This window comes from Lagopus leucura, unplaced genomic scaffold, assembly GCF_019238085.1.
Source record: "Lagopus leucura isolate 7727_CA_CO unplaced genomic scaffold, USGS_WTPT01 Super-Scaffold_100004, whole genome shotgun sequence".
NCBI classification, from domain to species: Eukaryota; Metazoa; Chordata; class Aves; order Galliformes; family Phasianidae; genus Lagopus; species Lagopus leucura.
The window spans coordinates 31,476,520-31,491,018 of record NW_024962264.1 but is presented as its reverse complement, the minus strand read 5'-3'; the positions used below and the strand labels follow the sequence as shown (position 1 = coordinate 31,491,018).

General features: G+C 42.5%; 1 protein-coding gene across 2 annotated transcripts; it reads left to right on the top strand.

The window, feature by feature from the left end:
• Window positions 1–1,023: 1,023 nt before the first annotated feature.
• Window positions 1,024–12,730, top strand: LOC122180504 (UDP-glucuronosyltransferase 2C1-like). 2 transcript variants are annotated; one of them, XM_042872191.1, is made up of 6 exons: window positions 1,024–1,805; window positions 7,674–7,822; window positions 9,074–9,205; window positions 9,602–9,689; window positions 10,451–10,670; window positions 11,338–12,730. In XM_042872191.1, exons 1-6 carry the CDS (start codon window positions 1,091–1,093, stop codon window positions 11,612–11,614), a joined length of 1,581 nt encoding a protein of 526 aa, XP_042728125.1. In that variant the 5' UTR covers window positions 1,024–1,090; the 3' UTR covers window positions 11,615–12,730. The 2 variants fall into 2 exon arrangements, with proteins under 2 accessions (XP_042728125.1, XP_042728124.1); XM_042872190.1 differs by lacking the exon at window positions 1,024–1,805 and adding an exon at window positions 3,716–4,494.
• The last annotated feature ends 1,769 nt before the right edge of the window (window positions 12,731–14,499 follow it).

Genomic DNA, 14,499 nt, shown 5'->3' with positions numbered 1-14,499 from the left:
TTGTTTTGGACTCTTCTGAGCAAATATATAGAAAAATGTGCTTGGGTAAGTACGCAGTCAACATGACATGTTTACTGAGCTCACACCAACCCTGTGTAACAGGGCACCTCCAAGTCTCACAGGACGCAATATGCCTGTATGCTGCAGGACTCCACAAGCACAGAAAGCTCTTGTCATGTGTGCAGTAGACAGGAGCCTCAGCTCAGCTTCTCAGGGCCTGACCACCACTTTCACTTCCCCTGCATGCTGGAAAGGGTGCTCTTGACAGCACAGGATGCACAGAAAATGCTCTGCCCAATGACATGATCGGGAAAACAAAAATAGGTAGGACCACAATGATTATTTCTGGCACAGTGAAGAAGTCACACATCATTTCTTACCTGGAAATCAGAAGTACGGCTGTAAATAAAGCAGCTTAGCAGAGCTTCTGGTTCTACTTACAGCATAATACTGGGACCTGCTGGCAGACAGGACAGCCCCATGGCCATCAACTTGCAGCTCCAGTCTCCTTTCAGGACACCTGTGGAGGAGGAAAGTTCATGTGAGGACAGCCTTATTCTGACACAGAAGTTGCTTGCTTTACCACATCATCTCATCTACGTGGAGATCAGCTTGCCAGCTGCAACCCTGGATCACCATGCTAAGCGTACTGCAAACAGATGCTCAGTGGCTTCACAAGGCAAAAAGATGCACAAGTGGGTGAACATTTCTCTGAACATCATTTGCCACTGGAGCTGCCAGAGGAATGACAAAGTCACCTCTTGTACCAAAAATAACACAGATGATAGCTAGATAGGCATAAAAGCCAGGACAGCTCAGAAAGCCAACCCCCACAGGGCTGAGTTCGCAGTTCTCTGCATTGCTTCAGAGGAAACCTCTTCCAGCTTCATCAGGTCACTAGCCGCCAGATGGAGCCAACTGGTTCCAGTCATGTTTTCCCTGGGAAAACATGTTATTATCCACGACGGGATTTTGCACCAGCTACCTTGGCTCTTTGCCTTGCCCTGTCATGCAGGCCCAGCCCATTTCAGTGTGCTCTGCTGCTCCCGAGGAAGCAAGGCCACTGAGGCACTGAGAAGCACTGTAAATCATGTCAGGAAAGAAGGTGGCTGTGCTGTGGCTGCTGGCTGTGCTGGGCTCCGTGTCTGGTGGGAAGGTGTTGGTCTGGCCAGTTGACAACAGCCACTGGCTCAACGTGGAATTTATCCTGCACGAACTTGTAGTCCGGGGCCATGAGGTGACTGTGCTGCTGCCTTCGTGCTTCCTTATCCTCAATGGCACCGAGCCCTCACCTTTCCAGTTTGAGATGGTCGAGGTGCCAATCAGCAAAAGTGAGATGGCTGCCACAATGGAGGAAGGTTTCTATTTTTGGTTCTACGAGGAGAGAAGGTTACCTTTCTGGCAAAGTGCTTACAAGATGATTGACGTGCTACGCAAGTTAGAGAATGTAACCAGAATCATTTGTGATGGAGTTGTGAAGAACAAGGTGCTTATGGAAAGGCTGAGGGCATCTGCCTTTGATGTCCTCCTGGCAGACCCACTGATGCCCAGCGGGGAGCTGTTTGCAGAGAAGCTGGGTATCCCTTTGATATACACCATCCGGTTCTCCATGGGCAACACACTGGAGCGGCTCTGCGGGCAGCTCCCATCTCCTCCTTCCTACGTGCCAGCCAGCCTAAGCTCCCTAACAGACAGGATGACCTACACACAGAGGATAAAAAACATGTTCTCCTATGCTCTGCAGGACCTCGCATACCATTACATTCTCTGGAGACACTGGAATCAATACTACAGTGATATTTTAGGTAAGGCTGCTCTTACTTGCAGAGATTACACATGCTTTACACATTGGTCTGCAAACCCAGAGCCTTGGTGCCAAGGTACAAGTTAGGACCAAGGCAGTCCTGAATTTCTTTCCTCCAAAATATTTGTGTCACAGCAAACAAGCCAGGCAAGAACAAACATTACCTGTTTCTACCTACAGGTACAACCATACAGGTACTTTTAACATAGGCAAACCTATCAAATGCTAATACCCCTTGAAACAGCCTGTCAGTCAAATGCAACAGACACAGAGAAGAATACCACTGCATTTCTACCAAATGTTACTACTGAGCTAAAATTTCTTAAGAAGAAAGCTATACATTTTTTAGAAGGCTATCTACCAAAGTTACCTCATTTTCCTTTAGTAACACGCTCACTCCTTAGCTCTCCTCATAATGAAGATAAAACAGGCTCCCTAGGTCTTTATGGATTTGGAAGAGCAGCTGTCCCTGCAGTCTAAGAAGAGTGCAATGCACTGAGTCTCAATGGGCAGTGATACAATTCCCCCCGCAGCAAGGAAAAAAAGTATTTGGCTTTTTTGAAGGTATCTTAAAGAAGTATTTGGAGTTGCTTACTTGTTTATCTAATAACAACTGCAGAACTAATTTTTAAATTTTATTTTAAAGAGTTCTTGTCATGATTAGGAGGAAACAGGATAATCTTCATTCATTAATTAAGAAATTTATTTATTTATTTTGTGGTGGGGGAGAAGGAATTAAAAGGTTGTTATTTCCATGTGAAGATTTAAGTGCCTTTATTTTTCAGATCTGTAGTAGTGTGTGGTTTTGTTGAGAGATCAAAGTTGGCAGGAAGTCTTACTACTGGAGTACTAGCTACATATTTATTTGTGTTGCTTATCAAGTTTGGCAGCAGCTAGACAGCCTTGTGCTGGAAGCAATGCATTTTGCTGAACCTAGGCTGTGTCAGCTTCAGGCTGCCTTAAATGAGTGATTTATTGGGTTTTCTACTAGTCATAATATGTGTGCATTAGCACTTAAGGTTATACGTACAAACTCTATGTAAGCCTACTTCTCACTGACTGCAGTCTGCTGTATCTCCTGTCTGAGCTGTATCAGTCCAGTGAGGGTCCCATGTAGTGGTGCTGGGCTCCTGGAGGAGTACCCAGGCCCTACTTCAACTCAGCATAAGCCTCATCCTTCTGCTCAGGAAAGAGCAGATGCCTGTTCTCTTCCATTTACACATCAGTGGCACAAGGCATCTTTGATCTATCTGTGGGATTGCCTTCAGGAGGGGAAATTAGGATTCTTGTGTTGGACTGCCCTGAACAGTGAGGGGCAAAGAAGGTGAGCAAAACCCAAGCTCTCCATTTCCTCCTCTTTCTTCCATGGAATGGCCTTGATGCTGTGATGACCTCTGCCAGGACTGTCCCCTTCCAGTAATGAGCCCACAGCATCTGGTAATGATGAATATAGGATGAGAGAACACTGCAGATTTGTTGTGAATCACAACATGATGTTGTGTCTGCACGTAGTAAATCAGGAGATTAAAACCGTAACCAGACAATACAGGTAGTTTGGTTCTTAAAGGGCAAAGAAGCAAATGTGGGCTGTAATCAGGTGAAAAGACTGAGCTCCTTGGGCTCCCCTAGCCTGAACTGCTGTGCACAGGGATGTGTACCTTGAAGATCTGGCAGCAGGGTTAGGGCTTCTGGGCCTTGCATGCTGCAGGCTGCACTTTCTGGTGGGCAGAAACAGGATTTGCTTTCATTTTCAGAGGTTGTCTGCAGATTTGCAGGAGATTCCAGAACAGGATTTACTGCTTGCCCAGTTGCTTCAGGTGGTGTTAACTGTACTGACGCACTCTCTTGACAAGGCTGGCACCAAGTGAATCTCATTTTTACTGGCTGTTTCCAAAGTTGATTGCACACTAAAGTAGTGTAACTGTTTCAAGCATGCTCAGACTGGAGTTGTGTGTGGACTGTTGAGATGATGAGGCAAAGATTCTCCTGGCTACTCTGGACCTTTGCATGCTGCTGGAGTGTTGGCTTTTGTGGGAAGGTGGTGGTCTGGCCCACCGATGCCAGTCACTGGATCAACATGAAAGTGTTGTTGGAAGAGCTCATTCTCCGGGGTCATGAAGTAACTGTGCTGGTACCATCAGTAAATCTGCTCATTGACTACCAAGACACGTCATCTCCTTTCACCTTTGAGGTCCTGAAAGTGAACATCACCCAAGAGACCCTGGATACTCTCTTGGAGAACTTCCTCAATCTCTGGATAAATGACCTCCCTAATCTGTTCCCCTGGACGACTATGTGGAAGATGAAAGAAGCCATATACTCCTTTTCCAACTTGTCAAAGCACTCCTGTGATGCCTTGGTGTCAAATCCTGAGCTGATAGCAAGGCTGCATCAGGCCAAGTTTGATATTCTAATAGCTGACCCTCTAGTTGTATGTGGTGAGCTTGCAGCAGAACTCCTGGCAATCCCTTTTGTCTACAGTTTCCGTTTTTCGGAGGGGAATGTGGTAGAGCGGCTGTGTGGTGGACTCCCATCTCCACCTTCTTATGTGCCTGCTAGCACAACAGGGTTGACAGACCAGATGTCCTTTGTGGAGAGACTGCAGAATTTCTTCTTTTACTTTGCCATGGATTTATTTTTCTTAAAGTTTTGGCGAGATGAATGGGATGGATACTACAGTAATGTCTTGGGTAAGGCAGCTGTTGAATAGTCTCTCATGCATAAATTGTGCTTTTTGAATGTTTGGAGAGCTTAGTGCTATAGTCACAGAATATTTCCTTAAAATGTCTCAGTGTTGTAGATGACCTCCCCGAAGATGTAGTCCTGCGTTAGAAGAGAGCACACTGAGCTCCTTCCATCAATGATAGACGGGAGGGAAAGGTCTCTGAAGGAGGCTGTAGTTTACTACAGTAGTTGAAGACACTAGTCTCTGCTGTGTCACAGACACAACTCCATTCCGCTTCTATACTTTAGTTCTCTTTAACATCTGCTGCATTCATTTGATGTAGAAGTTTGCAGACGACACCAAGTTGGGAAGGAGTGTTGATCTCCCTGAGGGGAGAAGGGCTCTACAGAGGGACCTGGATAGACTGGATCGATGGGCCAAGTTTAACTGTATGGGTTCCAATATGGCCAAGTGTCAGGTCTTGCATTTTTGTCACAACAACCCCAGGCAATCCTACAGGCTTGGGGAGGAGTGGCTGGAAAGCTGCATTACAGAAAGGGACCTTGGTGTACAGTCAAATGAATATGAGCCAGCAGCATGCCCAGGTGGCCAAGAAGGCCAATGGCATCCTGGCTTGTATCAGGAATGGTGTAAGCAGGAGTAGCAAAGTAATCCTGCCCCTGTACTCAGCATTGGTCAGGCCTCACCTCAAGTACTGTGTTCAGTTTTGGGCACCTCAGTACAGAAAGGACATTGCAGTTCTGGAGCAGGTCCAAAGAAGGGCAACAAGGCTTGTGAAGGGCTTGGAGAATGTGCCCTATGAGGAGAGACTGAAGGATCTGGGGCTGTTTAGTCTAGGGAAAAGGAGGCTGAGGGGAGACCTTATTGTTCTCTTCCAATATCTGAAAGGTGCTTACAGCGAGAGCGGGGTTGGTCTCTTCTTACTGGTGACAGGTGACAGGACGAGGGGAAATGGCCTCAGGTTGCACCAGGGTAAGTTTAGTTTGGATATCAGGAAACACTTCTTTACAGAAAGGGTTGTTAAGCACTGGAATAGGCTCCCCAGGGAGGTGGTTGAGTCACCATCCCTGGATGTGTTTAAGAACTGTCTGGATGTGGTGCTCAGGGATGATTTAGCTGAGGGTTGTTAGAGTTAGGGTAGTATGGTTAGGTTGGGGTTGGACTTAATGATCTTTAAGATCTTTTCTAACCTGAGCAATTCTATGATTCTATGAACAGATCTCTGATTTCTTTTATTCTTTTCTACACTTTAAGCAGAGTGTTTTCATTCAATTTTTTAAATTTTTTTTCATTCAAAATTGTAGTAGTTTCAATACATAGTAATGCACAATTTACCTTATTTCTTAGGAGAGCAGAGATGATAATTGTGTTAGTCTGACAGAGGTTGTGCTTTATCTTTTAAGGCTTGTATAGCCTAACAAATACCAGTGCAGTCCTGTTACATTTCCATTTAAGGATGTTTAGAGCATTTAGTTGCAATTTTTGTCAATAAAGGTACTGCTGGTCAGTTCTTCTTGTGAGCTGCATGCCTGTTGTAGTTCCTATAGAGGAATTCAGAGGACAACTGTTGTTTCTTAATTTTGAGGACAGGCACTTCTACAGCTAAGGTGGTAGTGGATAAAGACTGGAAGGTAAAATCATTGTTTCACTAAGTGCCAGCTTCTGGAGATGGCTCCATTAGTAACATGGAACCAAGATTGAAATTGAACCAGTCTTGTTCTAACTAGGAACACTGGCTGTCATTGGATGAAAAGGGCAAAGTTGCATGCATTCATGTTGCATGCATCATCTGGAGGTGCTATCTGGCAGCCCTGATTGGGATGGATTCTAAATGTGGGTTCGTCTTCTCCAAGAAGACCTTTCTGTCATCGTACAGAGTTTGAAATACAGTTTCCTTAATCTATATACTCAAAACTTCTGTTCTAGCCTATTACAGCACATGGCGTGACTCAAAGTCTATAAAAGAGACCTTTCAGTTAAATGGACATTGAACCTTGTCTAGAATATCCACGTTCAAACAGATAACAAATGAACAGCAGGCACAAGGGCATCTAGTCTATTGCCCTCCAATCTCTTTCTCTGTTTTCAGCGAACACCTCTACTTTCCAGACTAGCCCTTTTTCCATGAGCTGAACTTTTCTACCATTAAGACTTCACAGTTGCACACTACAACTTAGCGACACTTTTATATCACTCCAGTAGTAATGCAGGTGTCATTTTCACCCCTGTCATTTTATAGCTGGGTCACTGCCCTTTACTTTGGAAAAAAAATAATAGTAACATATTAAAAAAAAAACCCACCACCACCATTTTATTTCTTTTTAATGCTGATCAAGTAGTTTAAGTTGCTCTATGGGCAACTTTCCTCCTACTGTTTATTTTGCTTGGATACTATTTGCATTAGATTGGCCTTGGAAGATCATTTAACACTTTTAACCCTTTTCCACTCTGTAGGGAAAATACCACAGAGAACTTGCAAGATGTGCCTAAGAATATGTATTTTCCAAATGGGAAGCTATAAAAGAGCTTCCCCCCCCCCCCCCCTTTTTTTTTTTCCCTGCAGATGAATTTCTAAAGACATTTTTCCTAAAACAGTGTTCCAGAAGCTACATTTTGGGCCAATTTTTCTTTATACATTTCAGCAGAAGTTTTCCCAGTCCCCAGCAGAACTCGGGCTAACTGTACCTGTTTTTTTCACTGTAGTCTGAGCAGCCACAGACTGAGACATAATTTGAAAAACACAAAAGAACGTGGTTAAAAACTTTCTTCTTCCCTGACTTCTGATCATCACTTTGTGATTTAATGTTATGTGGCCGTAAGTTTTCTGTGACCATTTTCTTCCTCCAAATTTTTTTTTATTACAAGCATAGGTGATTACATTTTCCAGCAGTACAGAAAATGCACAGAAATTAAATGCTTCCCAACTTGTTCATATACTTTTATCCTGAAGGTTCAGAATGGTTTTAAAGATACTTTTGCTTTGTTTGCGGCAACTTCAGAAGACTGAAGAGGGACGGGACAAGGAATAGGTCTAGATTTGCCCAGGTTTTCTCTTCCTGCTCACTTTGTCAGAGTACACTGACTGGGAGTACCAAAATGCAAAGGTGGGGCTAGTATTTTGCAATCTACTGCAAACAAGATTATACTCATGATTGCTGTAAACGCTTTGTACCTTGCCCACAGGAAGGCCCACAACCCTGTGTGACACAATGGGGAAAGCAGAGATATGGCTAATCAGAACATACTGGGATTTTGAATTTCCTCGCCCTTTCCTGCCCAACTTTGAGTTCGTTGGAGGACTTCACTGCCAGCCTGCAAAGCCACTGCCAAAGGTATTCTGACTTTGTTCTGCCATTGGCTGGTTATCTACAAAATCTGTTTTCATCCCTGATAAGACATGTCATGAGAAAGCTCATTCTCAAAACAGATGTTCTGCTGCTGGTGAGAGCAGGAGGGAGCTAGTTAGCAATCTGCCCAGGCTTGTACAAACTAGGGCTGGGTTTACAGCTTGCTGTCAAAAGACAATAGGTGAGTCAGCAAGATGGTATTTGTTTTAGGAGAAGCAGGTGTTACTCAGAGCAGTGAAGTGTAAAATTTAATTCTAAGACACAGAAATAAAACTGGTGCAGCAGGACACTTTGACAAGAAACACTCTTTAGACAAAACAGCCAAGACTTGCAGAAAGAGACCAGTGTTAAACACTTTTTCTATTGGTGCTCATCTTAAGGCATCTTTAAGGGAGTAAAATACTCCGCATTTCCAGGCTGCTATGACTGGCAATTTTCAGGTGGAATTTGAAACTCCTGGATATTGATGATGATGAAGACATAAGAAGCTCTGGTCTAGATTATTACCCCTGTGGAGCCTTTTAGGAGGCAGGATATTTTGCAGTATAAATTGCTTACTGAAAAGGAAGGAAAAAAAAAAAAAAAAGTAAGTTTTCTTGATTCTTAACTGTTACAACTCTTAACTGCTACAAGGGTTGAGTTGAGAGAGAGGTATAGCCATTCCCCTTTGGATACTATTACTTTATTTCACATGACACTAACTCAAAGAAGCAACAGGAAGATCATAGAATCATAGAATAGCAGAGGTTAAGTCTGGTTAGCAATACATGCTATACTACAGGAAATGCAGAACTGGCTATCAAAGTGACAGCAGTGACTTGACTACTCAGGATGCTGCAACAACCTGTCAGTTTTCAGCAATGTATCCCCCTGAAGGTCTGCATACCATGACAAACTATGCCAGGGAGGATGCCTGAGTATGCCTTCTTACTCCAGTGCCAGGATCCATTCCTGCTGGTTATGCTCTCAAAGAAACGTTTCCTGAAACTTCCTGACTTGCATTCAAAGAGATAAAGCTTCTTCTGCTTGCTTTGACGCTTGTCTTGCCCCTTCTTGGGGAGAAGTTGCCTGTTCTGCCGAGGGCAATGTGTATCTTTGCAATAGCATTCTGTCAGCAGAGGTGCTTTTAACACCACGATCATCTTCTTAATAAACTAAATAAATTATACTCTCTCTTCACATAATCCGTGTAATATGCATTGTGTGATTACTGTTCGTATGCCTTCTACCCCCTAGGAAATTGAAGAATTTGTTCAGAGTTCAGGGGAACATGGCATTGTGATATTTTCTCTCGGGTCAATGGTCTACAACCTAACCAAGGAAAAAAGTGATGTGATTGCCAAAGCGCTCAGCCAGCTTCCACAAAATGTGAGTTTACTTTCAAGTATAAAACAACCTGCCTTTTTTTTTTTTTTTTTGTCACTAACACTTCCTTTAGCAAACCTACATTTGATTGGTCTGATTTTTATCTGCATCTCTGCTGGAAATCCCATGGCCAGAAGCTGGGCTTTGCAGAAACAGACTGCTGAGTCATCTCAGGTAGAAATAAGGTATTCCTCCTCCTCATTCCCAACCCAAATGGTGCGGAGGTATGTCATGGGCCAAAATAACTAACCGAAGATATAACTTAGAGCCAAAGCTGTTTGAATTACTGACAAACAATATGTGAGTCAATATGTTGAGATAATGCTCTGCTTTACACGTAGTAACACAGAAGATAATGCTGCAGTCATAGTGTTTATCTCAGTGTGCCTTTCTTCAAAGGTTCTCTGGCGATACAAAGGTAAAAAACCAGACGCCCTGGGCTCCAACACCAAGATTTATGACTGGATACCCCAAAATGACCTGCTCGGTGAGACTGACTTTATCTGGGATGAATTACACCCTTGGAAAAGCTACTTCCTTTATTTTTCTGCTAAAACGGCTTATTTGGGTGAAAGAACCCCAACACTTAATGGCTACAGTTACTTCTGTACCTCAAGCAGCAGAGATTAGCTCTTGAAGCCATTTCATTTCAACAATTTCATAGTTTGTTTTTGACTTTATGGTGAGTGGGCTATACAAGAACCATGGAAGATACAACCATACCCTAAAGGGGTAGGGATCAGTGGCTCAGGAAGGCAGCAATTTGAGCTTAGCTATACAGATGGATCTCTTAAGGAAAAGTCCTAGTCTTACAGAGCCTAGTGACATCAGTCTGCAAGGACTAAGAACCACATAAGAATAATATTTCAATAAGAAAGAAATAAGAAATTTCAATAAGAAAGGACGTGCTCTGGACTTCATCCCCTGCAGTTTATTTCCGGGGCACATTCTTCAAAATACATCAGGCATCTTAGGTCAACAAGAAGGCTGCAGAAGAGGCTATTATGAACCTGAGCCAGTGTGAAAACTATAACAGCATGACTACAGAAAGGCTGAGATATTACGATAGTCTAGAGGAATATACCAGTTCACATACTGCATTCAAACACAAACGTGCGAGTTAAGCTAAGAGAGCATGCTCTGGTGCCCACCCGGAAGTCAGGGTGCATTTGCTCCTGTAGTTGACAGCTCTGATACTCCTGTGAATGTGGCCTGCTGCTGCTACACGTCTCACCTTCCCTGTTGCAGGCCATCCCTTGACAAAGGCCTTCATTACTCATGGTGGGACCAATGGAATCTATGAAGCTATTTACCATGGAATCCCAATGGTTGGGATTCCCATGTTTGCTGACCAGCATGACAACGTTGCTCACATGAGGGCAAAAGGAGCTGCAGTTGAGCTGGATTTCAGCACACTGACAACGCAGGATCTAGTCGATGCAGTGAATACAGTCATTAACAATTCTACGTGAGTTTTATTCTTCCACCAGAGTAATGTTATGTAAACCTTGGGTTGCTGATGACATGCTGATGAGACATGCTGGCTCTTCTGGGAACTCAGAATATTGTGTAGCTGGCACTTGGGTCTTAGAGAAAAAAAACAAACCTTTTCTAAGAATCAGCATCTTCTCAGAAAAGAGAGACCAGCAATTCTACTTTGTATTGAATTTTAAGATTCCCTTGAGAAAGATAGCTTCAGAGCAATCCTGAATCATCCTGAGATGATTCTCTGTTCACTGCTAGCATAAATTCTTTGGATACACTGCATGAAAATGCAAAGTTGTTTTACCTATTCTCTGTATGGAGCTGTAGCAGTTCTCTTATCTGAGTCTCCAGTATCCTTAGGTTATTGTAGCAACATACCTGAACAGATATAATAAAGTTTACATTGCTTTTTTACAGAGTAACTGGAATCATTTGGCATAATTTTTCTTTGCAGAAGATTGACTTTCTCTATTAAAGTTTGTATCTCAAGTTCTGTGCAGATAGGAATAAACAGGGCTGGTTTCAAATATTTTTATATAATGTTGATGAAAGTAAAAGCAGAACTTCCTACCTTCCTCAAGACAACAGCCAGTGGTGGAACAGGGTTGTTTTCAGAAATCAGTGACAAATCTCCTGTCTGTTTTTTTCAGCTACAAGGAAAGTATTTTAAAGTTATCCAAGATACATCATGACCAGCCAATTAAGCCTCTGGAGAGAGCTGTCTTCTGGATTGAATTTGTCATGCGTCACAAAGGAGCAAAGCACTTGAGACCAGCTGCTCACCATCTTACCTGGTACCAGTACCACTGCCTGGATGTTCTGGCATTCTTGTTCACCTGTGCAGCCATTGCTGGCTTCATTCTTATCAAGTGCTGCATGTTTTGCTGTAGAAAATGTAGTAGGGTCACCAAAAAAAAGAAAGAATAGATATGTTGATCCCATCAGCAGTCTTTCTTCTCATACACTGCTTCAGTAAAGCATTTCTGCATATTCCTTGGTAAATACAATTATTAAGATATGCTTTAAGTTACGCATATCATGAAGCACCTCATTCAACTGGGTTGTACTAAAAAAGCAGTTAGAGAGCTGCTTGCTAAGCCAGCAAATCACTTTTGGCCTCTATAACATTGAATTATAGATGTCTAATCCCTTGGGAAGCTGTTAGCTGATCACACAGTACTCTTAAAATGGTAATTGCTGCTCTAACTTCTCAAATTTAGTTTGGCAATCTTTTTAAATTCAGCCCTTCTGTGGTCCTGCAATTGGTTTTCTTAGCCTCTGTCCTCCCCCATAAAGACACCTATGCTTGGTGATTCAAAACCGAAACACCTCTCCTGCCTATATACCTTTCCAGATTGAACAGTGAAGCTCTTAAAAAAACACCCAACTGAAAGGCTAACATCATAAAAGACAGGGAGCTGCCAAAGTCTAAAGAAGATTATCTCATCCCTTTCTACAAATGCACTACTTAGTGTTACATGGGAGATCAGAGTTCATCTGAGTCCTGAAACCAGTAGAGAAACTGCTTCCTTTCCTCAGGGAACCACTCCTTTTTCCCATCCAGTAGGCTTGGATTCCTACTGCACACATCATCATTCCAATTACACCACCACAAGTGTGTGAAAATAACCTATACGTAACATGCTTGTGTTAACCACAAATCCTCTGAGCCATAGTAACTGACAAATCACAAAAACCTTGAGGTAGAACAAAGTAGTCATGTCACACATGGGAACAACCCAATAGTTACTTCTCTTGTCTGAAAATACTGGTGGGAAAATAATGCTGCCTATGGCTCAGACAGTGATGTTAAATCACTGTTGCACTACTGAAACTATTTAAGGATACCTTACTGATGAAAACTGATGCTATTCAGGCCTCCTGCTGAAGGCGAGGCTATTCGACTGTTATGCCAGCATACTTAAAGAATCTGCCTTGATTTTAACTGATGTTTGTTGTATTCTGGATGTTGCAGATTTGTTTTCAAACAGACTAAGAAAAATTACCTTTGTTTACATAATAAAGTTCCCCTCAATATATTAACTTTTTAATCGTCTCCTTTGTTAGCAGCTTCAGTTCCACTGAAATATTTTCATACAAAAACCTCCACAAAACTGTAAGTGAATGGTTTCCAATCTAGAGTGATTAGAACAAGCTTACTAGTGTTTCACATGGTAACTAGGAATCCAACATGGTCATAACAGGATGTGCAGAAGCATGTTAACAGTGAACACACAACAATCGGGTCGTAGAGCAGAAAGGTTTCACAAAACCTCTTCGTACAGCTGACTCTTGAAGCTCAGCTTCACCATACTTCATCACCAAGTCCTCATCATCCAGCTTCGAAAGTAGAAAACTGGCTGAGAATACTAGTTCTGCTGATGATAAGGACAGTAAGATTTCTAACATATATTTGGTACATTTTGGCATTGGTCAGACAGAGCAAACAAAGGATACAGGAAATGATACAGGAAATACAGTGTTCTGCACTTTGAAGATTTGAGAAGGTACTTCAATTCACACAATCACAAGGGTTGGAAGGGACCTCAAGACATGGAGTCGAACCCTCCTGCTAAAGCATGTTCCCTACAGTAAGTCACATAGGTACGCACCTAGATGTGTCTTGAATATCTTCATAGCAGGAGATTCTGCAACCGCTCTGGGCAACCTCTACAGGAAGCTGACAGAGCACGGGAAAAGTTCTTCTGCATTCAAGTTTTAAGCCATTGCTCCTTGTACTATCGCTACACAACACTGAGAATAGCCTGACCTCATCAGTTTGCCTCTCCCCTCCTTTTAGATATTTATAAACATCAATCAGATCCCCCTTCAGTTTTCCCCAAGCTGAGCAGATGACTCAGCCTTTCCTCATATGGGAGATGCTCCAGACCCCTTATCTTTGCAGCCCTCTGCCAGACTCCTACTCACTCAGAGTAATTTGGCTTATCAAGCACTGAATTTAAGTCAAGCTTAAAAACAACAACAACAACAAAAAAAACACAACAAAACCTGCAGCAGCCATTATTTCCAAATGAAGCAGTGAAATATCTCAGAGAACGTAGGTGGTCTGTGGTGCTCATCTCAAACTGGCCACAATAAGCACGCTCAATTTGACAGCCCAATCTAATTCTACTGCACATCTCTCAGTTCAGTTTTGAGGGAGTTTAACATGTTAAACTTCTTGAGGCATTTAAAGAACATTTCTACATGGAGGTCACACTTTTTACTCATGTTTACTATACAAGCATAGACTGAAATACACAAAGCCTAAAACACTGTCAGTTCTAAAAAAGCATCTGTTTCCACAATCGCGACACTGGCAAATTCTATATTGCAGTTCTGTTAAAACAGCTCAAGTATACTGTGCTGCAGAGCTGGAGGACTACAAAGAGTGTGCTATAACTTGACAATTAAATCAGAAGACAAAAAATAAAGGTTATTAGTAAGTCCACAAAGGCAGTGCTACAGATGCAGGTTTTGAGAACTAGAAAACTGCTACAGAAACAGAGAAATGTCCTGTATAACTTTTATCTTTCTTCGCAGTTCTATACCGTTAGCATTTAGATTGAAATAGTTTCTATTTACAAGAAATAACAAGTGCTGCAGTAATCTGTACAAGGAAGATACGGGAGAGATACGATTGTGGCTGAGAACAGCCTGTTAATAGCACGGAGATCATTTTAAGTTAGAAGTGTCAGACCTTAACTTTGATTAGCTGCATGAGTTGCGTTAATCAACTACCTCATTGAGGAAACAGAAAACGCAGTTACCTTTTTGCTTCATGTTTCTTGATCAATTTCACTTACTGCATT